Here is a 23,136-nt window from a genome sequence, read left to right as displayed (position 1 = left end):
CAGACCTGAACTCATAATTGTTTTCTGGGCTTTTAATTGTCCATTCCTGTTTACACAAAAGAACAGGGCCACGCAATGAATATGCGATTAACCTCCAACCTCCAGGCAAAATAAGCCATCAGACTCTGTAATGGGCTAATAGCTGGTCAAATCAGTGTGTCGTGGAGGACAATGGATCTTAGGTGAATCATCCCAGCTGAACAGGGGTATCCTGTTTATTCCCATTAAGTTTAAGTCTGAATAGGGCAATGTAACTCAGGCCAGGTGTGGGCGTATATCTCTAATTCAGTGCTAGCAATTTTACCCTCAGTCTGTTAACCCCTAAATTATCCACTACATCTTCGATCCCATTTCCAGATCCAATTTCCTAACATCTCCCTATTGTAACAATTGTAATCTGCAGGTATGACAATAGCACTCTCAGATTCAATTACTGGGTGACTGCTACTTGTACGGGTACGTGAGTTTGTGAACAGAGTTGACCACCACTCCATACTGGAAAGGATAGGGTCTAAGCTCTGTGCAAAGCCCTGTGCCATGTTGATACTGGGCACCTTTGTGCTCCTTCACAATGAACCCAGGCTCCTCAGTGCACCAATCATTTTGTTATGTACATCCGTGTTCTTCTGTAGCCTACTGATTTGAGCCCTCCGCAGTGGAACATGGGTGTGATCTCATCTCCTGGTAATCTAGTACCTGCGCTGTCCTTGCCCCTGCCTTGGCTGCTGCCCGCCAGGTGTCCTGGTGTCTCAGTACATTCAGATCCCACCACTAAGTCCATCTAACTTACCAGTAATGTCTGTACCTGGGCTGGTGACTGCAAGTGTCAAATCAAATGATGGTCTTTCAGTAATGCTCACTTCTTGTTGTTCCTCCACTGCCTGGTCAGATTGTATTATTGGGTGCCTGATAAGAGAAAGACAGAAGGGTAATGCTGCGCTGTAGGGTGAGGGGGTGGATAGTGAGAGTAGCTGTTTATACCACATGCAACTTGTAACTTCACTTTCCCACAATATCCCCAAATTCCTTCATTCCCTTTGTGCTAAAAAGCCCATTTGAGAAGCCCCTAACACTTGTGTCAATGCTGTGTATTTTCTTTTTTGCTACCTACTGTTGACTTCTTTCCCTCTGCTTTCACCAGCTGCCCTGTCCCCGTTCACCGTGACTAGGAGGATCGGCCACCCGTACCAGAACCGCACCCCTCCAAAGCGGAAGAAGCCCAGGACCTCGTTCAGCCGCCTGCAGATCTGCGAGCTGGAGAAGCGCTTCCACCGGCAGAAGTACCTGGCCTCAGCCGAGAGGGCAACGCTGGCTAAGGCCCTCAAGATGACCGATGCCCAAGTCAAGACCTGGTTCCAGAACAGAAGGACCAAGTGGAGGTAATGCCAATCGCAAGAAGTAGTTTGAGGCCATTCAACCTCTTGAGCCAGTTCCATCATTCAACGTATTTCAGTGAAACAAGTGAGGCTGGTTTAGCTCACTCAGATAAATCGCTGGCTTTTAAAGCAGGCCAGCAGCACGGTTCGATTCCCGTAGCAGCCTCCCCGGACAGGCGCCGGAATGTGGCGATTAGGGGCTTTTCACAGTAACTTTATTGAAGTCTACTCGTGACAATAAGCGATTTTCATTTTTTTCAAAGCTCTTAGAAGGCTTGCCAGAGTAGATGCTTAGAGGCTGTACCTTCTCACTGGAGAGTCTAGGGCTGTGGCAACACAGTGGTGCAGTGGTAATGCCACCGGACTAGCAATCCAGGCTGAAATCCTCGGCGGATGGGTTTCAAATCCCACCTTGACAACTTGTGGAATTGAAATGTAATTAATAAATCTGGAATACAGTATAAAGCCAGTTTCAGTAATGGGGACCATGACCAAAACCCCACCTGGTTTACTGATGCCCTTTGGAAATCTGCCATCCTTACCTGGCCTCGGCCTACATGTGACTCCAGACCCACAGCAATGTGGTTGATCTTAGCTGCCCTCCGAAACAACCGAGCAAACCACTCAGTTCATTGGGAAGGGGCAGCTTTCCCTGCATCCCGTGAAAGAATATTAAAAACTAGGGATAAAGGATGACCATTTTGGATTGAGGTGGAAGAGGTTTCTGCCCTCAGACACTTGCGAACCTTTAGAATTTTCTACTCCAGAGAGTCTGGTTTCGCAGCCACTGAGTAAATTCAAGGGGTGTGATTGATGGATTTGTGGGCACTGGGTGGGGAAAGGGAAGTTGAGGTGGATGAACAACCATGATCTTACTGAATGGTGGTGAATGCTCAAGGGACTGTATAGCCTCCTCCTACTACTGCTGTCACCACGGTTGATCTCCATCTTAGCTCCAAACAAAAGCAAAATGCCGCAGATGCTGGAAATCTGAAATAAAACCAGAAAACGCTGGAAAAGCCCAGCAGGTCTGGCAGCGTCTGAGGAGAGAGAAACATCGTTAATGACCGGAGAACCCTCGCCTTGTGTTTCTCGGCTGCGGGGGAGGGGTTTGTTCCATACAACAGGAAGCCCCGTCGACAGCCACGGGAACAGATGATCCCGTCACCGGCCAAGTGGTGAATTACCTCCGCCATCGAGAAACACGCTGGAAGGAGGCCAGAAACTTCCACCCAATGTTCCGCTCAGGGATCTTCAGAGCTGGAAAACTGAAGACAGGCCCTTGACCTTGAAGAGTGATCTCTGTTTGCTCGCTCCATAGATGCTGTCATCCCTGATGGGTTTTCCCGGCATTTTCTGTTATTATTTCACCTGCGCTGCATATCCTTTTACAACCTTGACTAGCAAAGATTGATCAATCTCGGGTTTAACGTTACTTATTGAGCTGATATCTCCTGCTTTTTGTGGGACCACCATTGCATGAGAAGACAGCGAGAGGATGCAGAGGTTGGTGTACGGGTAACATCGCTGCGTTTGTAATCCAGAGACCCAGGCTCATTCTCTGGGGGCACAGGTTCAAACCCCTCTATGGCATCGGTGTCATTTCAATTCAATTAATAAGTCCGGAATGTAAAGCTAGTCTCAGTAATTGTGACCGCAAAACTATCATCAATTGTCATAAAAACCCATCTGCTTCGCTAATGTCCCTGAGGGAAGGAAATCTGCCGTCCTTACCTTGTCTGGCCTACATGTGACTCCAGATCCACAGTAATGAGGTTGACTCTTAACTGACCCCTGATGCCTGAGCAATGTGTTCAGTTCAAGGGTGATTTGAGATGGACTACAAGTTACGGCCTTGCCAGAATCCATGACAGAAAGTGGGCGGGACTCTCCTTCGGCTGACGCCGGAATTGGGAAACGTGATTGGGCGGAGAATCCGTTTTGACGCCAAAATCGTGGTGGGTACCAGTTTCACGCCAAATCTCAATTCTCCGGAGCCTCTACAGCACCGCCAATGCGTTCCACACTGCACGTACGTATGGTAGACATCACACGTACGTTACACACCATTTGTACATCATTAATGCGCCTGACCCGGTATTCCCCGGGGCATCCGCCATTCTCCACCTCCACTGGGGGAAATTCCCGGCGGCGAGGTTCACTTGTGCTTTTAAAAATCATGAAACAGGTGACATGGCTGTTGAGGGAGAGGGGGGGGGGGGGGGGGGGGTGGTATGGAAAGTGTTCAACATCGCCACAGTTTGCCAACAGTTGTGCCGATGGCCCGAGCTTCTGCCAGGGCCGGGGGGCCGTAGCGGGGTGTTGCCAAGAGGTGAGCTGTGGGGTCGAGCAGACGGGCACGGAGCCCCATTGCCGCAGCCGGCAAGGCAGCCATGCAGCTGTGCCATGGGTCGTATGGGTGACCCCCCCAGACCACCACCCGAGGTGCCCTCTGGCCCCATCAACTGTATGGGCGCACTCCAGCGCAACCCAGTGCCATCTTGTTGGCTGGAATGGTGTGTGTGGGGAGTGAAGTCTGTATATGCGGCTGCAGCTTGTCAGCCTCCTGAGTGTCAATCGCGAGTTCGGCAAATCCCGTATAATTTTTTATTGGAATCAATTGTGTTCCACAAGGCGCCGGTGCTAGCCCCTCAGCAGTCCTGAATCGGTTCAGGTTCAGCGCCAGTTTTGCTGTTGTAGAAGTGCACGACTCCTGCTCCAGCATCCACACTTAATCTCAGAAACCTGCCCAGTGTTTCCTAACTCTTTCCCTCAATGCCTGGCTCTGATTTTGAGATTATGTGCCTTTGTCCTCGCCTGTGAAAAATGTTTCTCGCTACCACCCTTACCAATTCCTTTCAAAATCCTAAAATCATCAATCAAAACATCCCTGAAACTGTGGGCGCGATTCTCCGCTCCCCACGCCGGGTGGGAGAATCGCGGGAGGGCCGGGCGACTCACGACATGCCCTCCTGGTGCCCCTCGCGATTCTCCCACCCCCCACTCGGAAGAATCGGCGCTCGCCGTTTTTCACGCCGACCGGCGATTCTCCGACCCGGATGGGCCGAGCAGCCTGCCGTTCGCGACCAGTTCACGACGGCGGCAAACGCACCTGGTCGCTGCCGCCGTGAACATGGCGCCAAAAGCTGGTTTGAAGCTTGTGGGGGGCGAAAAGGGGAATAAGCACCACGGCTGTGCTCGGGAGGGGACTGGCCCGCGATAGGTGCCCACCGATCGTTGGGCCGACGTCTCAAAGAGACGCACTCTTTCCCCTCCGCCGCCCCGCAAGATCAAGCCGCCACGTCGTGCGGGGCAGCGGAGGGGAAGACGGAAACCGCGCATGCGCGGGTTTGAGCCGCCAGCCGTCGTGACGTCAGCCGCGCATGCGCTGGTTGGAGCCGGCCAACCTACGCATGCGCGGCTGACGTCACTTAGGCTCGCCGGCCGCGTCATTCTCGGCGCGCCATCTTGACGCAAGCGTCAAGGCCCGGCGGCCAAGAGTTACGGAGGTCCGCTCCTAGCTCCCCAGGTGGGGGTGAATAAGGTGAGAGGAGCGGCCTCTGAGACCGCGTGAAACTCGGCCGAGTTCACGACGGCCTTCCCGATTTATTGTGGGGAGCGGAGAATTCCGCCCTGTTTATTTTCCAGGCAACACAAGCCTAGTAAATTTACCCTCGGAGTCCTGGTAACATTCCTCTCTGTGAAACTTCTTCTGTTGGTCTCCTTTCTCCAATCTAGCAAGTCGGTCCCAGCTTGTATTCTCCCCTCTTGAGTCAGAGGGTCATGGTTCAAATTTTGTCTGATTATAGTTCTGTGCAGTGCCTTGAGGGCACTTTACTTTTGTTGTACGAGCTTACATTATTGCAAATTGTTTCCTTCCTTGGAAACTACAGTGCATAATCCAGCTGGATACTCGTGCAGCACTGTTGGGTGTACTATGCCTTGGTTGAGAAGTTGAACCGTAGATGTGTCTGCTCTCTCATAGTCACACACAGCCATAACAATAGGGAAGAATACTATCCAAGCAAGAGGTCCATTCTCACCAGAACAACACAGTCAGTTCCATTACCCCACACTATCATCAGCAAAGTGACGAAAGAGGTTATTAACAGTGCTATCAAGCGGCACTCAGCAAAAACCTACTCACTGATGTTCAGTTTGGGTTCTGCCAGGGTCACTCAGCTCCTCACCTCATTACAGCCTTGGTTCAAACATGGACAAAAAGAGCTAAACTCCAGAAGTGAGGTCAATGTGACTGCTCTTGACCGCATTTGATCAAATGTGGCATCAAGGGGCCCCAGCAAAACTGGAGTCAATGGGAATCAGGGGAAAACCCCCCCTGCTGGTTGGAGTCATACCTGGCATAAAAGGAAGATGGTTGTGTTTTTTGGAGATCAGTCTTCTCACTCCAGGAGTTCCTCAGGGTAGTGTCCTAGGCCCAACCATTTTCAGCTGCTTCATCAATGACCTTCCTTCCATCATAAGGTCAGATGTGGGAAGTTTGCTGATGACTGCACCATGTGCAGCCCCATTCGCGACTCCTCAGATAATGAAGCAGTCCATGTCCAAATGCAGCAAGACCTGGACAATATCCAGGCTTGGGCTGACAAGTGGCAAGTAACTGCTTAGGGGCAGCAGGGTAGCATGGTGGTTAGCATAAATGCTTCACAGCTCCAGGGTCCCAGGTTCGATTCCCGGCTGGGTCACTGTCTGTGTGGAGTCTGCACGTCCTCCCCCTATGTGCGTGGGTTTCCTCCGGGTGCTCCGGTTTCCTCCCACAGTCCAAAGATGTGCGGGTTAGGTGGATTGGCCATGCTAAATTGCCCGTAGTGTCCTAATAAAAGTAAGGTTAAGCGGGGGGGGGGGGGGGGTTGTTGGGTTATGGGTATAGGGTGGATACGTGAGTTTGAGTAGGGTGATCATGGCTCGGCACAACATTGAGGGCCGAAGGGCCTGTTCTGTGCTGTACTGTTCTATGTTCTATGTTCTAACAGTCGTGCCTCACGTGTGTCAGCCAATGACCATCTCCAACAAGAGAGAATCTCACCATCGCCCCTGGATATTCAATGGCATTATCATCGCCGTATTCCACCTCTTTCAACATCCTGGGGGTTACCACTGACCAGAAACTGAACTGGACTAGCAACATTAATACTGTGGCTATCAGAGCAGGTCAGAGGCTAGAAATCCTGTGGTGATGAACACACCTCCTTACCCTCAAAGCCTGTCCAGCATTTACAAGGCACAAGTCAGAAGTGTGATGGAATGCTTTCCACTTGCCTGTATGAATGCAGCTCCAACAACACTCAAGGTGCTTGACACCATCCAGGAAAAAGCAGCCTGCTTGAATAGCACACTCTCCACCACTGACACACAGTATCAGCAGCGTGTATCATCTGCAAAATGCACTGAAGGAACTCACCAAGGCTCCTTAAGCAATACCTGCCAAACCCATGACCACTACCATCTAGAAGGATAAGGGCAGAAGATACCTGGGAACACCACCACCTGATGGTTCCTCTCCAAGCCACTCAGCATCTTGACTTGAAAATATATCGCCGTTCCTTCACTGTGCCTGGAACTCCGTCTCTAAAGCACCTTGAGTGCACCCACATCCCACAGTCCAAAGATGTGCAGGTTATGTGGATTGGCTATGCTAAATTTCCCTGAGGTGGCGTAGGTGTGGGCAGCACGGTAGTACAGTGGATAGCCCTATTGCTTCACAGCTCCTGGGTCCCAGATTCGATTCCCGGCGTGGGTCACTGTCTGTGTGGAGTCTGCACGTTCTCCCCATGTCTACGTGGTTTCCTCCGGGTGTTCCAGTTTCCTCCCGCAAGTCCCAAAAGACGTGTTGTTAGGTGAATTGGACAATCTGAATTGGACAATCCCTCTGTGTACTCAAACAGGTGCCAGAATGTGATGACGAGGGGCTTTTCACAGTAACTTCATTGCAGTGTTCATGTCAGCCTACTTCTGACAATAAAGATTATTATTATTATTATTACGGTGATAGGGTGGGGGATTCAACCTAGGTAGGGTACTCTTTCAGAGGGTCGATGCAAACTTGATAAGCTGAATGACGTCCTTCTGCACTTTAGGGATTCTGTGATTCTATGACCACATGGACAACAGTGATGCAGGAAAGAAGTTCCCCACCACCTTCTGAAGGGGAATAAACGCTGGCCTCGCCAGTGAAGCCCAGGTCCCTTGAATAAAAAAAAAAGATCACTGTATCTCTCCAAGTTCATTTTCCTTAAGTACCCACCTAATTGCCATTTGAAATCATTGATGGTCTCTGCTTCCACACTCTCAGAGACCAGGTCATTACCACTCCCCATCATCTGTATCTCTTCCACTAAATCTTAAATCTGTGTTCCTTAGTTCTTGTAGCATTTGAAAGATCGTTGGACAGTATTGTGAAGAAGAGCAGGAATACAAATTGTCATTTGGAGTAATGATGATAAAGGACACATGTTCTCAAAGCTTTTTTGTCTTGAACTCATCAGAATAATTTGCAAAAGTACCAAATCCAACGAGCCTGGGAATATTGTGAAATGTCCTGCAGAACAGCTGGCCCTGATACCTTCCGTATAAATTGTCGTTCCCTTTATATTTGTGAATTGTACTGTTGAGTGCGAGATGGAAAATTTCAACAACATGTCTTTTCTCAGCAATACTCAAGAGTAGGAAGTTTCTTCTCATTGGTCTAGCTAATCTTTATCACTCAACTAACATCACTCAAACCGGTTATTGGGTCATTGATGATGTTGCTGGCTTTGGGAGCTCTCTGCCTGAAATCCGAATGCTGATTTTCCTGTATGACCATAATGGCAAATGGAATTCAATCCAGATAAATGTCAGGTGATGCACTTGGGCAGGATAAACAACAGGACCCTGGGAAGCACCGAGGATCAGACGGACCTTGGTGCGCATGTACTGGTCCCTTAAGGTAGCAGGACAGGTAGATACAGTGGTTAAGAAGGAAGATGATATTCTTGCCTTTATTAGCCGAGGCATAGAGTTTAAGAGCCGGGAGGTAATGCTGGAACTGTATAAAGCGTTGGTTAGGCTACATCTAGAATATTGCGTGCAGCTCTGGAATCCACATTATAGGAGGGATGTGATAGCACTGGAAAGGGTGGAGATGACATTTACCAGGATGTTGCCTGAGCTGCAGAGTTTCAGCAATGAGGAAAGATTGGGCAGATTGGGGTTGGTTTCCTAGGATCAGAGGGGGGCATGATTGAGATGGGGCACAGAGAGAGTAGACAGGAAGAAATGTTTTCCTCTTGGTGGAAGAACCAATGACCAGGGGGCATAGATTTAAGGTAAGCGGCAGGAAGTTTAGAGGGGATATGAAGAAAATCTTTTTCACCCAGAGGGTGGGGTGGGAGTCTGGAACTCACTGCCTGAATGGGTGGTGGAGGCAAAGACCCTCATAACATTTAATAAGTATTTAGATGTGCATGTGCGATGCCAAGACATACACAGCTATGGACCAAGTGCTGGAAAATGGGATTCAAATGGTTATGTGGTTGTTTTTGACCGGCCCAGTCATGATGAGGCGATGGGCCTTTTCTGTGCTGTAGACCTCCATGACTTTACGCCTCTTTGACTCTGTGACTTCAAAAGCCTTTATTTGGCTGGAAAGGACTTTGGGCCATCCTGTGGTTGTGAAAGGTGCTACTTAAATGCAAGTTTTATCTTGATTTCCTCTGATCATTCTCACTCCTCCTCTTAAAAATATAAGAATGTGGAAATCATCGTCACATGGAATGGTGAGGCAGATAACACTGATATATTTAAGGGCAGGCTTGAGACAGACATGAAGCAGAAGAGAACAGAGAGATATGGGGGCAGGATAGCAAACACAATTCGATCGTAAAGCAACTTATCATAGAATTTACAGTGCAGAAGGAGGCCATTCAGCCCATCGAGTCTGCACCAGCTCTTGGAAAGAGCACCCCACCCAAGGTCAACAACTCCACCCCATCACCACAACCCAGCAACCCCACCCAACACCAAGGGCAATCTTGGACACCAAGGGCAATCTATCATGGCCAATCCACCTGACCTGCACATCTTTGGACTGTGGGAGGAAACCGGAGCACCCGGAGGAAACCCATGCACACACGGGGAGGATGTGCAGACTCCGCACAGACAGTGACCCAAACCGGAATCAAACCTGGGACCCTGGGGCTGTGAAGCGATTGTGCTATCTACAATGCTACCATGCTGCCAGAGAGCAATGGAACAAAATGACACATCTCTGTGCTATAGATGCGATGTACCTTTTTGTAAGCTATCATACATAGTTATATACAGTGGTGAAGAGCAGCAGAAAACTTACACTGTTCAGTGATTTCAATGGCAATTTGATATGAAATGAAATGAAAATTGCTCATTGTCACAAGTAGGCTTCAAATGAAGTTACTGTGAAAAGCCCCTAGTCACCACATTCTGCCGCCTGTTCGGGGAGGCTGGTACGGGAATTGTGCTGCTGGCCTGCCTTGAAAGCCAGCGATTTAGCCCTGTGCTAAACCAGCCCCTATCTCTTTCAGTGCAGAGGTTGAGTTTAAGAAAGCAATTAGGGAGGCAAAAAGGGGACATGAGAAAGCTCTGGTTGGTAAAAGTAGGGTAAATCCCAAGATATTCTCTAAGTATATCAATGGGAAGAGGAGAACCAGGGAAAGGGTAGGATCCATTAGGGACCAAGGGGCAAATCTGTGGGTGGAGCCAGAGGACATTGGTAGGGTGTTGAACGAATGCTTCATATCTATCTTCACCCAAGAGAATGTGTAGGTTGATCTGGAACTCAGACAGGGAGACTGTGAGGTTCTTGATCAAATTTACATAGGGAATGACAAGACGTTAGTGGTGTTGTAAGGCTTAAAAGTGGTCAAATCTTCAGGTCCAGGTGAATTGTTCCCCAGGATGCCGGGAGAGATGAGAGAGGAGATTGCAGGGGTTCTGATCCAAATTTTAAATTTCTCTCCGGCTATGGGGCAGGTGCCAGAGGACTGGAGAACAGTTAACGTTGTCCCACTGTTAAAGAAATATTGCTGAGATAAGCCAGGGACCTACAGACCAGTGAGTCTCATGTCAGTGTTTGGGAAAGTATTGGAGAAAATTCTGGAGGAGAGAATCCACTTGGAGAGGCAAAGTTTGATCATGACTAGTCAGCATGGCCCAGTGTGCTAAACCAGCCCCAGTAGTTCACTACGTGGGGGGGGTAAGATCGATAAGTTTGCGGATTGGCTGGGTGGTGAACAGTGAGGTTAATGTCTTGGGTTACAGGGAGATACAGACGGGATGGTCAAATGGGCAGAAAGGTGGCAGATGGAATTTAACCCTGAAAAGTGTGAGGTGATACACGTTGGAAGGAGTAATGTGACAAGGAAGTATTCAATAAACGGCCTGACACTGGGAAGTTCCGAGGAACAAAGGACCTTGGCGTGTTTGTCCATAGATCTCTGAAGGCGGAATGGCAGGTTAATAGGGTGGTGAAAAAGGCATATGGAACACTTGCCTTTATCATAGAATCATAGAATTTACAGTGCTGAAGTAGGTTATTCGGCCCATCGAGTCTGCACCAGCCCTTGGAAAGAGCACCCCACCCAAGCCCACGCCTCCACCCTATTTCCATAACCCAGTAACCCCACCCAACCTTTTTGGACATTAAGGGTAAATTAGCATGGCCAATCCACCTAACCCGCACACCTTTGGACTGTGGGAGGAAACCGGGGCAACCGGAGGAAACCCACACAGACACGAGGAGAACATGCAGACTCCGCACAGACAGTGACCCAAGCCGGGAATCGAACCTGGGACCCTGGAGCTGTGAAGCAACTGTGCTAACCACTGTGCATAGATTACAAAAGCAGTGAGGGCATATTGGAGTTGTATGGAACTTTGGTGAGTCCACAGCTGGGGTACTGTGTGCAATTCTAGTCGCTTCATTATAGGAAGGATTTGATTGCACTGGAGCGGGTGCAGAGGTGATTCACCAGAATGTTGCCTGGGATGGAACATTTAAGTTATAAAGAGAGGCTGGCTAGGCTTGGGTTGTTTTCACTGCAGCAGAGAAGACTGAGGGGGCCACCTGATCGAGGTGAACAAGATTATGAGGGGAATGGACAGGGTGGATAGGGAGCAGCTGTTCCCCTTAGTTGAGTTATGAGGGGACACGTTCAAGGCCAGGGCAGGAGGTTTAAGGGGGATTGAGGGAAAAACTTTTTTATCCAGAGGGTGGTGACTGGAATGCACTGCCTGGGGGGGTGGTGGAGGTGGGTCACCTCACATCCTTTAAAAAATACCTGGATGAGCACTTGGCACGTCATAATGAGGCTGTTTAGCACAGGGCTAAATCGCTGGCTTTGAAAGCAGACCAAGCAGCCCAGCAGCACGGTTCGATTCCCGTAATAGGCTTCCCGAACAGGCGCCGGAATGTGGCGACTAGGGGCTTTTCACAGTAACTTCATTGAAGTCTACTCGTGACAATAAGCAATTTTCATTTTTTTTTTCATAACATTCAAGGCTGTGGGCCAAGTTCAGGCAAATGGGATTAAGTAGGCAGGTCAGATCTCTTTGATGATTTGGTGCAGGCTCGATTAGCCAAAGGGCCTCTCCTGCACTCTATTATTCTGTGATTCTGTGAATTATTCTGCAAAGACAAAGCAGGGCAGGCGTCAGATTCATGGTGGCTCAATACCATGTAAAATACCATGGATACTGGGAATCCGAAACCAAAACAAAATAATGTGGGGAACACCCAGCAGGTCAGGCAGAAGCTCTCGTGAGAGAAGCAGAGGGCGGGATCTTCTGGCCCCAGTACTGGTGGGCATCGTGGCAGGCGGGACAGAAAAATTTAGCGGGCGGATAAAAGTCCTGCCCACCGTACTGAAAATCTTAGCCAGAGTTACTGTGCTGAGGGAGACCTTTGATTTCAATGGAATACACCTAGGTGTGAGTGTGAAAATCAGCGACTGTTTCCTTCTTGGGACATGGGCATGGCCGGGAACGTCAGCATTTGTTACCCATTTCGAATTGCCCCTGAACTGAATGGCTTGCTGGGCCATTTCAGAGGGCAGTGAAGAGTCAACGATGTTTCTGTGGGTCTGGAGTCACATGTAGTGTTTTCCTTAAAGGGACACCAGTTTTTTAAAATTAATTTTACGTGATGTGAGCATCACTGGGTAGACCACATTTGTTGCCCATCCCTCAATGCCCTTGAGAGGGTGGTGGTGAGCTGCCTTCTTGAACTGCTGCATTCCATGTGGTGTAGGTCCACCCACGGTGTTGTTCAGGAGGGAGTTCCAGGATATTGACCCAGCGACGGTGAAGGAATGGCAATATATTTCCAAGTCCGGATAATCGGTTGCTTGGCGGGTAACTTCCGGGTGATGGTGTTCACCAGTGAATCAGATGGGCTTCGATCAATGACTGTTGCCGTAACTAGTTTTATATTCTAAATTTATCCATTGAATTTAAATACAACCAGCTGCTGTGGTGAGATTTGAACCCACGTCTCCAGGACATTAGCCTGGGCCGCGGGTTTACCAGCCCATTGACTTTGCCACGATGCCACCATCTGCCCCTCTCTTGGAGGCTCATTAGTTTCTCGATGGGTGGGTTGAGCTAGAATTGCTGCTGATGATTCTGGGCAATGACCTTAGGACAAAACTGGAGGAAATTGGGGGATGGAGCAGTTTAGGAGCAAATGCAGAGCCAGGAATAGTTCTTTGGGAAGATGGGGGCGGAGAGGTGTGTAAAAAAGAGCAAAGGGTGCAAATAAAGGCTACCGGACCAGCGGGATTGAGTGACGAAAGAGATGGTAGTCCGATGCAAAAGAGGTGAGTGGCAAAAGAAGCAAGTTATAGGCCTGGAAGAGTTGTAAATGGTTACAGCAGAACCATCGCTAGCACCTCCTGTCCTGAGACAATGGGAAGGGTACCTTTGACCTGAAGTTGGTGATCTCATCGTTGAAGCCTGAAGACTTTCAGTTAAAGTATGGGGCGGTTATTTGGTCACTCCGCCCTCCCTGCATTAGTTGCATTGTCGGTTTGCGGGGCGGTGTTTGTGTGATGTTCGCTATTCAGGACTGCTTTCATCTGTCTAATTGCCTGTCACTGACATAAGAATCTGATATTATCCCTGAGGAAATAACAATTACCAGAATATGAGTGGTAAATTACAGCTCACTTTGCCTCAAGCTAGTTGAGCAGCCAATGTGTTCAAACGTGCCGCACTTGTGCAAAGTATGAATAGGATAATTTCAGAAGAATATTAGAATAAATGAAAGTCAGCGATCTCGTGAAACCCGCTCCCTCATTCAGCCCATTTAGATAATCAGTTTTTAGCTTATCCCAGAAGCGAATGCTGTTTCACCTTTTACCTTTGACCTCCAAACGTCTTGGAGCAGAGAAAGGACCAATTAGCCGAGGCATTGAAAACGATCAGGCCTTTTGATGAGGAGAAAATGTTCCCAGGCGAGTCAGGGGACCAAAGTATAATAATGGGCGAACAAATCAACGAGACGATAAGGAGAATTGCTTGTAACATAGGTGAGGCCTGAGGAGGAAAGGTTGGACAGGCTAGACTTGTGCCACTGGAGTTTAGAAGAGTAAGAGCTGACTTGCTTGAAACCTTTACAACCCTTAGGGGTCTTGAGAGGGTGGATGTGGAAAGGATGTTGCCTTTCTGAGAGAATCTAGAACTAGGGGCGACTGTGTAACAATAAGGGGGTCGCCATTTAGGACAGATTCTCTCAGATGGTAATGAATCTTTGCAGATTCCTTCCTCAAAGAGCAATGGAAAAAGAGGGCGAGAGTTTCCCCCCACCCTCCCCCCGCCCCTCCCCCACTACAACGTGTTTTCCGGCATTGGAGACGGCTCATCATTGGCCGGCAGAATCTTCTGGTCCCACTGAGGTATATGGCGTCTTGCGTCCCGCCGCCGGGGAACCCGTCATGCGGGATTACCTACAGCGGGATTGGAAGTTCCCGCTGGTGGGAAGGGCTGGAAAGCCCCGCCTTGAGTCTTTGAATATTTTTCAAGCAGAGCTAGATAAACTCGTGATTGGTTTTGGGAGGGTAGGTGGAAAGTTACAATCAGAGCAGCTCGGATCTTATTGAATGGCGGAGCAGGCTAGAGGGGCCGAGCGGCCTACTCCAGGAAGGTAAGTATTTGCAGGGTTATGGGGAAAGAGCAGAGTCGTTAGACTAATTGGCTTGTTCTTTCAAAGAGCTGACACAACAGGCCAAGTTTACGCTGCATCTTTCTATCATTCAGTTTTCTGCCTTGTCAATGCTGCTGTCGTCAGTTGGCATCAACAAAACTCCTTTCTCCTGGTTATTTTCCCCAACTTGTGCTGCCCCCTCACAAATATATACTCAATTCCGATGCACACTTTTCAATGCGGGCCTTAGTGGATTCAGGCAGGAAATATGCTTCAAAGCTCAGCAGCACTCAAAACCAATTTGTGGAAACTTCATCTGCAACGTTGACACAGCAATGTCTCGATTTTAATATTCTCACCCTTGCTTTCAAAACCTTCCCATGCCTTTGCCACTCCCTGGCTAATCTCCTCCAGCCCTAAAGCCCTTTGAGCTCTCTGCACTATTACAGTTCTCAGACTCTTGCTCATTCCTAATTTTCATCGCCGTATCAATCAGTTTGGACTGTGGCGAAGAGGTGTTTCTTCACGTGAAGGGTTGTGAATCTTTGTCATTTTCTACCCCAGGCAGATTCTCCATTGTTGAGTACGTTGAAAGCTGGGATAGACAGATTTTTGGTCCTTCAGGGAATCAAGGGATAGAGGGAGTAGGGAAAAGTGGAGTTGAACAGCAGTCATTGTCCTGAACTGTGCGGCAAGTTCAAGGGGCTGAATGGCCTACTCCTGCTCCTGTTTCTGCTGTTCTCAAGCTCTCTGGAATTCCCTCCCACAATCTTTCCCTCCAAATTTATGACATTCCTTAAAACCTACATTTTGGAGAAGTCTGATCGAATATGACCGTGTGCAGTACAATATCAAACTTAGGGCTGGATTTCATAGATTTCATAGAATTTACAGTGCCGAAGGAAGCCATTTGGCCCATCGAGTCAGCACCGGCCCTTGGAAAGAGCACCCTAATTAAGTCCACACCTCTACCCTATCCCCGTAACTCAGTAACCCCACTCAACATTTTTGGACACTAAGGGCAATTTAACATGGCCAATGCACCTAACCTGCACATCTTTGGACTGGAGGAGAAAACTGGATCACCCGGAGGAAACCCACGCAGACACGGGGAGAACATGCAGACTCTGCACAGACAGTGACCTAGCGGGGAATCGAAGCTGGGACCCTGGAGCTCTGAAGCGACAGTGCTAACCACTGTGCTATCGTGCCGCCTCACCCGCTGCAAGAACCCCACAGGCGAGAGGCGGATAATTGAGAACTCCATTGACTTCGGGCCGGATTCTCCGGTCGTTGGGAGGTCATGGCTGGAGAATCCCGCCCTTAGTTTCATAATCACTGCAGTAAAAGCTTTGAACATAAGACATTGGAGCAGAATTAGGCCACTCGGCCCATCGAGTCTGCTCCGCCATTCAATCATGTCTGATATTTTCTCATCGCCATTCTCCTGCCTTCTCCCCGGAACCCCTGATCCCCACAGAGAGTTGTGAATTTTTGGAATTCTTTGCCTGAGAGAGATGTGGTTGCCCACTTATTGAATATATTCAAGAAGTCAATACACTTCTTGGAACTGAGGAAATTAAGGGATGTCGGGATGGTACAGGAGGGTGAAGTTGGGGTAATCATGAATGGTGGAGCAGGCCCAATGATGGGAGACTCAATCATGTCCCACTGGTCAGACACCACTCACCTAAAGTGAGGCACCCTCGGACTAAGGAGGTGCTGACTCGCCACGGTCCATCTGCTTCAGTGGCGGCTTGGAGCTTAGAGTCTCTGGTCAGCAAGTGGACAGAATTAATCGCACCAGACAAACAAGCAAAACAAACAAACATAAAGAAGATGCCAACTCTTTGATTGGCAAGCTGGAATATCAGGATGATGCACATGGGACTGACTGATGCCTCACATCATGTGCAGCTGTGATCAATAGGGAACTTGATAGGTTGAACATCGACTCACCAATTCGATTCGCCCCACATGATATCAAGAAATGGCCAAAGGTACTGGACACTCCAAAGTTGAAAGGCCCTGACAATATTCTGGCAGCAGTACTGAAGACTTGTGCTCCAGAACATGCCACGCCCCTAGCCAAGTTGTTCCTCTACAGCTACAACACTGCCACCTACCTGTCAATATGGAGAATTACCCAGCTGTGTCCTGTACACAAGAAACAGGACAACTTCAACCCAGGCAATCACTGCCCCACCATCCACTCTTGATCATCAGCAAAGTGGTGGAAGGGGTCATACACAGTACTATCGAGTGGCACGTGCTTAGCAATAACCTGCCCACTGAAGTTCCGTTTGCGTTCTGCCAGGGTCACTCAGCTCCTGACCACATTACATCCTTGGTTGAAAAGTGGACAAAAGAGGTGAGGTGAGAGTGATTCCCTTGACATCAAGGCAGCATTTAACTGAGTATGGCATCAAGGAGTCCTAGCAAAACTGGGATCAATGGGAGTCACTGCAAAAACCCTTCACTGGTTGGAGTTATACCTGGCACAAAAGAAGATGGTTGTGGTGGTTAGAGGTCAATCATCTCAGATTATGTGGATTGGCCATTCTAATTTGCTCCTTTGGGTCCAAATAATTAGGTGGGGATACTGGGTTACAGGGATAGGGTGGTGGCATCGGCCCGGGTAGGGTGCTCTTTCAGAGGCTCGCTGCAGACTCAATGGGCCGAATGGCCTCCTTCTCCACTGTAGGGATTCTATGATAGCAGCTAATGCACAGCTGGATTGTCATTTAAAAACCCATCGGATTCATGAATGCCCATTTGAGATGGAACGATCCTGTCCTTACCTGGCCTCTACCTATATGTAAATCCAATTTGTGGGCAGCACGGTAGAACAAGTGGATAGCACTGTGTCTTCACAGCGCCAGGGTCCCAGGTTCGATTCCCCGCTGGATCACTGTCTGTGCTGAGTCTGCACGTTCTCCCCGTGTTTGCGTGGGTTTCCCCCGGGTGCTCCAGTTTCCTCCCACAGTCCAAAGACGTGCAGGTTAGGTGGATTGGCCATGATAAATTGTCCAGAAAAAAGGTTAGGAGGTGTTATTGGGTTACCGGGATAGAGCGGAAGTAAGGGCTTAAGTGGGTCGGTGCAGACTTGATGGGCCAAATGGCCTCCTTCTGCACTGTATGTTCTATGTTCATATACAAACCCAGGGCAATGGGGTTGAATCTTAACGAGCAAGCCACACAGTTGCATTCAGGTAGGCAGCTCACCACCACTCTCCTCAGGGGAGTTACATATAAAAGGGCAACAGCCCTTATCAATTTGCCAACAGCACATAGGCTGGGACATTCTGGCCCTGCCAGCGGTGGGCATTGTGGCGGGCAGGGCATCGCGATTTGGAGAGTGGCCAAAAGATTGGCTTTTGCTCCCACTCGTGATGATGCCCCCTGCTAATGGGGCTGGAAAAATCCCGCCCATAGATTCCATGGATGTGTAAAAAATGCACACGTCGGGCGAGGTTCTCGGGCTCCCCCCCCCCACGGCGTGTTTCTTGGCAGCGCGAGGCCACCCGCCGTTGACGGGTGGCGGCATTCTGTTCCCGCCGCCATCAGTGTGATTAAATCCACCCCACGCAGCTGAGAAACCCACGGCAGGAGTGGCCATCTGTGGCGCCGGAAGATCCCGCCGACGTGAACAGCTGGACGTTCTCCTCCGTCCGTACTCAGGAACAGGAGTAAAGATCTTTTTTTTTAACGCAGCACCTTTCACCACCTCAGGATCTCTCGAGGACTTCGCCACTACCTTGATAGTGAACTCACTGTTGTAATTCCGGAAGTGCAGCAGCCAATTTGCACGCAGCAAGCTCTAAACAAAACCACAAAATAGTCAGTACCTGGACAGATGTGGGCTGAAAGGTAATTATTCTCCAATAACACTGAGCTCATTGCACAAATAACAAATTGTGCACCCAACTAAAATGGGCAGACAGGGCCTCGGTTTCAAGGGCATCTGAAAGACAGCACTTCCAGCAGTGCAGCACACTCTCAGTGCTGCCCTGGGGCAGGCTGGTTTAGCTCACTGGGCTAAATCGCTGGCTTTTAAAGCAGACCAAGCAGGCCAGCAGCACAGTTCAATTCCCGTACCAGCCTCCCCGGACAGGCGCCAGAATGTGGCGACTAGGGGCTTTTCACAGTAACTTAATTGAAGCCTACTCGTGACAATAAGCGATTTTCATTTCATCTGCCTGGATTGCTAATCTGGACTGGGTCTTGAACCCACAGCCTTCTGTTTCCAAGGTTGGAGTGCTCTAAACTGAACCACGACAGCCCTCCTATCGCCTGCTAGGCCATTGAATTCGGTCACAACTGAGCTGTTTCTGAACGCCAAATACCCGGCTTAGTTCTGTTTCTGGTAACACCTTTGCCGAACAAAAAGGTTAGGAAATGGGGCAACACGGTGGCTCAGTGGTTAGCACTGCTGCCTATGCCACTGTGGACCCGGGTTCGAATCCCGGCCCTGGGTCACTGCCGTGTGGAGTTTTGTCTGTGTGGAGTTTGCACAATCTCCCCGTGACTGCGTGGATTTCACCCCCACAACCCAAAGATGCGCAGGTTAGGTGGATTGGTCACACTGAAGTACCCCTTAATTGGGAAAAAAAAAATTGGATAATTTATATTTATTTAAAAAAAAGGTTAATAGGTTTCTGCCTCACCTACAGAGATGACGCACAAACCCACACAGACACAATGCACAGACTCATTCCAGAAACTAATAATATAATAATAATACCTTATTGTCACAAGTAGGCTTCAATTAAGGTACTGTGAAAAGCCCCTAGTCGCCACATTCCGGCACCTGTTCGGGGAGGCCGGTACAGGAATTGAACCCACGCTGCTGGCATTGTCCTGCATTGCAAGCCAGCCATTTAGCCCACTGTGCTAAACCAGCCCCTGACCTCATGAGACATATAAAAGGACAAACCCGTTTTTAAAAGGATGCGGGTAAGAGTCGGAGGACGCAAAAAAAGTGGCAAAATGTGTTGACGCCAGGCTTGGCTTTTTTTTTTCGGGGGAAGCATGTCAGTTGTGGCGGGAAGAGAACGAGTGAGCACTTTCCCTAATCCGCAGTTTTCTCTGTGATTGTCTTTGAAACCAGGAGGCAGACGGCCGAGGAGCGGGAAGCCGAGCGGCAGCAGGCAAACCGACTGATGATCCAGCTGCAGCAGGAGGCCTTCCAGAAGTCGCTGACGCAGCCCCTTCAGCAGGACCCCTTGTGCCTGCATAATGCCTCACTTTATGCCCTGCAGAACCTCCAGCCCTGGGCGGACGACAGCAGCAAAATCACCTCGGTGACCTCAGTGGCCTCGGTGGTCTGAGCCAAACCAGTAAATTGACAATTGTTTTTGTTTATTTTGTTCTCCCCTCTGGCACAGACCACTCAAACCCCCCGGTACCAAATAGCGCTGCACATTACTGTATATTACTGGCTGGAATCTTTTCTTTCTAAAATGTAAAATATAAGGTTGCCTCACAAGCAAATAGAAAAAGAAAACTTGCTAATGGGTTATTGCAATGCAAAACAGAACATTTTAAAAAAGCTCAATAAATCAAACTTTTATTTGCGCCGTTTTGATAATGAGTATGATGATAATCGAGTGGATACAGCAGCTTGCTTTCAATTAACAGGGAAATTGAGGAGAAACACACGGCAAGTTTTAACCAGATGATTCGATTGTGGCAAATCCAGTCAGTGACAACGAGAAAGTAGGCCCACGAGCACATTTCACTCAAAGCGTTAACACACAATAACCTCTCCAGTCCTGAATGCCTGGGTCCAAGTCATTCCTTGATTTTGGAATTTTCGGGATTATCGAATGATGGTGGAATGCCGAACAACAAGGCTGTGAATTGTAAAACGGCATAGAAGTGCATATTTTCGTGGAAATTCAGGTTGGGGGGGGGGGGGGGGGGGGGAGTAATTCACTCTTCCATAGATGCAACAAGCATTGAATAAGGTTTCATTATAACCAAATTGGACCCCCCCCCCCCCCACTCCCCCCACCACAAAGTCTCAGGAACTGTTTTCTTTATCATAGAATCCCTACAGTACAGTATCATTTTGCGTTCTTTGATTATCCTTGCAAACTTACTGGTGTCGATGGTCATCCTTTTTATCATTCTTTCATAGGGTGTGGGCATTGTTGGCAGGGTCAGTGTTTCTTGCCCATCCAAAACTGTAATTGAGCTGTGCTTGCAAGGCCATTTCAGAGGGCTGTTGAAAGCCAACCACATTGCAATGGATTTGCAGTGACATGTAGATGGCAGATTTCCTATCCAAATGGGCATTAGTGAACCAGATGCAACATTCAAGGGTAGTTTTGTGCTCGTTATTACTGGGACTAGTTTTATGAATTGAACTTAAATCACAGCAACTGCAGTGGTTTGGGTTTGAACCTGTCCCCCCCCAGCCGAGCCTCTGGATTACTAGCCTAGTGACATTAACACTGCACCGCCTTCTCCCCTACACCTGCAGATGTAAGAAGTTCTACTCGACCATGGTTTATTTCACTGGGAACTTGGCACTCTCTGGCCTATTTTTGGGGTATTGGTTACACCTCCAACATTGTGTTTTCAGGCAGCCGAACCGAGACGCTGACCCCATTTTAGTTGCGTTTCCATGAGGCAAGACGTTTGTCGCATTAGCAGCATTCAGTCCACAGTCTGTTGGCCGTCACCATTGAGAGATTGAAAGACCTGCTGCCATTGTGAAACTCTAACTTTACAGAAGTGACAAGAATCGTCAGATATGCTTGCTGATTGGAAGCTCTTTGATTGCCTCAGTGCCCGTAATGGACTGGAACTGCTTATGCCATGGGAACAGTTGAGAGGGGAGTCTATGGAGCTCCTCAAAGAATTTTGCGTGTCAGGGGGTCGGTTTAGCTCAGGTAGCTAGACAACTGGTTCATGATGCAAAGCGAGGCCAACAGTGTAGGTTCAATTCCTGTACTGGTTGAGGTTATTCATGAAGGCTCAACCTCACCTGAGGTGTGGAATTCCTCAGGTTAAATCACCACCAGTCAATCAGCTCTCCCCCTCAAAGGGGAAAGCAGGCTATGGTCATCTGGGACTATGGCTCCATGTCTGTGATGGAGTGTTTCCTGATATCATCTCTGAATGATACTCGTTCTAATTTCAAGATTATGCTTCCTTGTTTTGGACTTCCTACATCCTGTCATTCTGCAGCTAGCACAAATTTGCGGTTTGCTTGGGTTGAATTGACAGCACTGGCACTGAAGTAACTTGTCACAGAATTTAATTCCATTCAGCGTTTAAGCATAAAGAAGAATGATCCAGAAACCCTACCCCTGGCAGAAAATGGAAAAACAAACTTCCCTCAGCTCTGCATTGGCACCTTCCTCAAGCCATTAGAACCATAGAATTCCTATGGTGCCATTCGGCCCATTGAGTCTGCACCAACTGTCTGAAAGAGCACCTTCCCTAGGCCCACTGTCCCACCCTATCCCCATAACCCCTAACCTGCACAGCTTTGAACACTAAGAGACAATTTAGCATGGCCGCTTGCTTAACCTGCACGTCTTTGGATTGTGGGAAGAAACTGGAGTTCCGGAGGAAGCCCACACAGAAAAAAGTGCAAACTCAGCACAGACAGCCACCCAAAACTGGAATTGAACCTGGGTCCCTGGTGCGGTGATGCAGCAGTGCTAACCACTGTGCCACCCTGCGAGGTATTCAGGCAGATCAGTTTTGGGATTTCCGATAGCTCGCTCGCTCAGACAGAAACACTTCTCAATTCCCTCTGGGGTTAGGAGAATACAGTTTAGTGTTGCTGAACAAAGAGACAGGCTGTCAAAGCTTTCTGCCTTGCACTTAGCAGGACAGATGAAAGAATGACAAAGGGCGCAACAATTTATACTGCATGAGAAAAGAATGCTGATTGGTTGACAAATTCTCTCTGAATAGTTGAGGTATCACCATGGAAAATGCACCAGGGGACTATTGTCCCTTTTTGTTTCATTCAAAAAAGATCCAGGGCTGGATTCTCCGCCCCGCCACGCCACTTTTCTCCCCCGACCCGCTGGCGGATTTCTGCTTTATGCCAGCTGGTCAATGGCATTTCCCATTGTGGGACAGGCCCACGCTGTCGGGAAAGCACCGGGCACCGGCAAAACGGAGAATCCCACTGGTTGAGAATCCCGCCGCCAATGTCTGGACATGTTCCTTTTGCCTGCAGAGGACAGGTCCCTGCATATGAATTGCAGTATTAGTTCTTTCAGATTATCAACCAGGCTTACAATGTGGTTCCCTTACAATTGCTAGAAGATGCATAATAGAACATAGAACATAGAACGATACAGCGCAGTACAGGCCCTTCGGCCCTCAATGTTGCACCGACATGGAAAAAAAAAACTAAAGGCCAGCTAACCTACACTATGCCCTTATCATCCATATGCTTATCCAATAAACTTTTAAATGCCCTCAATGTTGGCGAGTTCACTACTGTTGCAGGTAGGGCATTCCACGGCCTCACCACTCTTTGCGTAAAAAACCCACCTCTGACCTCTGTCCTATATCTATTGCCCCTCAATTTAAGGCTATGTCCCCTCGTGA

At 48.8% G+C, this 23,136-nt stretch overlaps 1 protein-coding gene across 1 annotated transcript in view; it reads left to right on the top strand.

The window, feature by feature from the left end:
- tlx2 (T cell leukemia homeobox 2) overlaps positions 1 to 20,129 on the top strand; it is a 76,102-nt gene extending 55,973 nt beyond the window's left edge. Inside the window, exons 2-3 of the mRNA XM_038793179.1 lie at positions 1,142 to 1,379; positions 19,664 to 20,129. Coding sequence (XP_038649107.1) covers positions 1,142 to 1,379; positions 19,664 to 19,883 — 458 coding nt within the window. The 3' untranslated portion in view covers positions 19,884 to 20,129. The remainder of the gene's footprint in view (positions 1 to 1,141; positions 1,380 to 19,663) is intronic.
- The last annotated feature ends 3,007 nt before the right edge of the window (positions 20,130 to 23,136 follow it).

Source organism: Scyliorhinus canicula, chromosome 3, assembly GCF_902713615.1.
Source record: "Scyliorhinus canicula chromosome 3, sScyCan1.1, whole genome shotgun sequence".
Classification (NCBI taxonomy): domain Eukaryota; kingdom Metazoa; phylum Chordata; class Chondrichthyes; order Carcharhiniformes; family Scyliorhinidae; genus Scyliorhinus; species Scyliorhinus canicula.
This window is presented reverse-complemented; position numbering and strand designations above follow the sequence as displayed.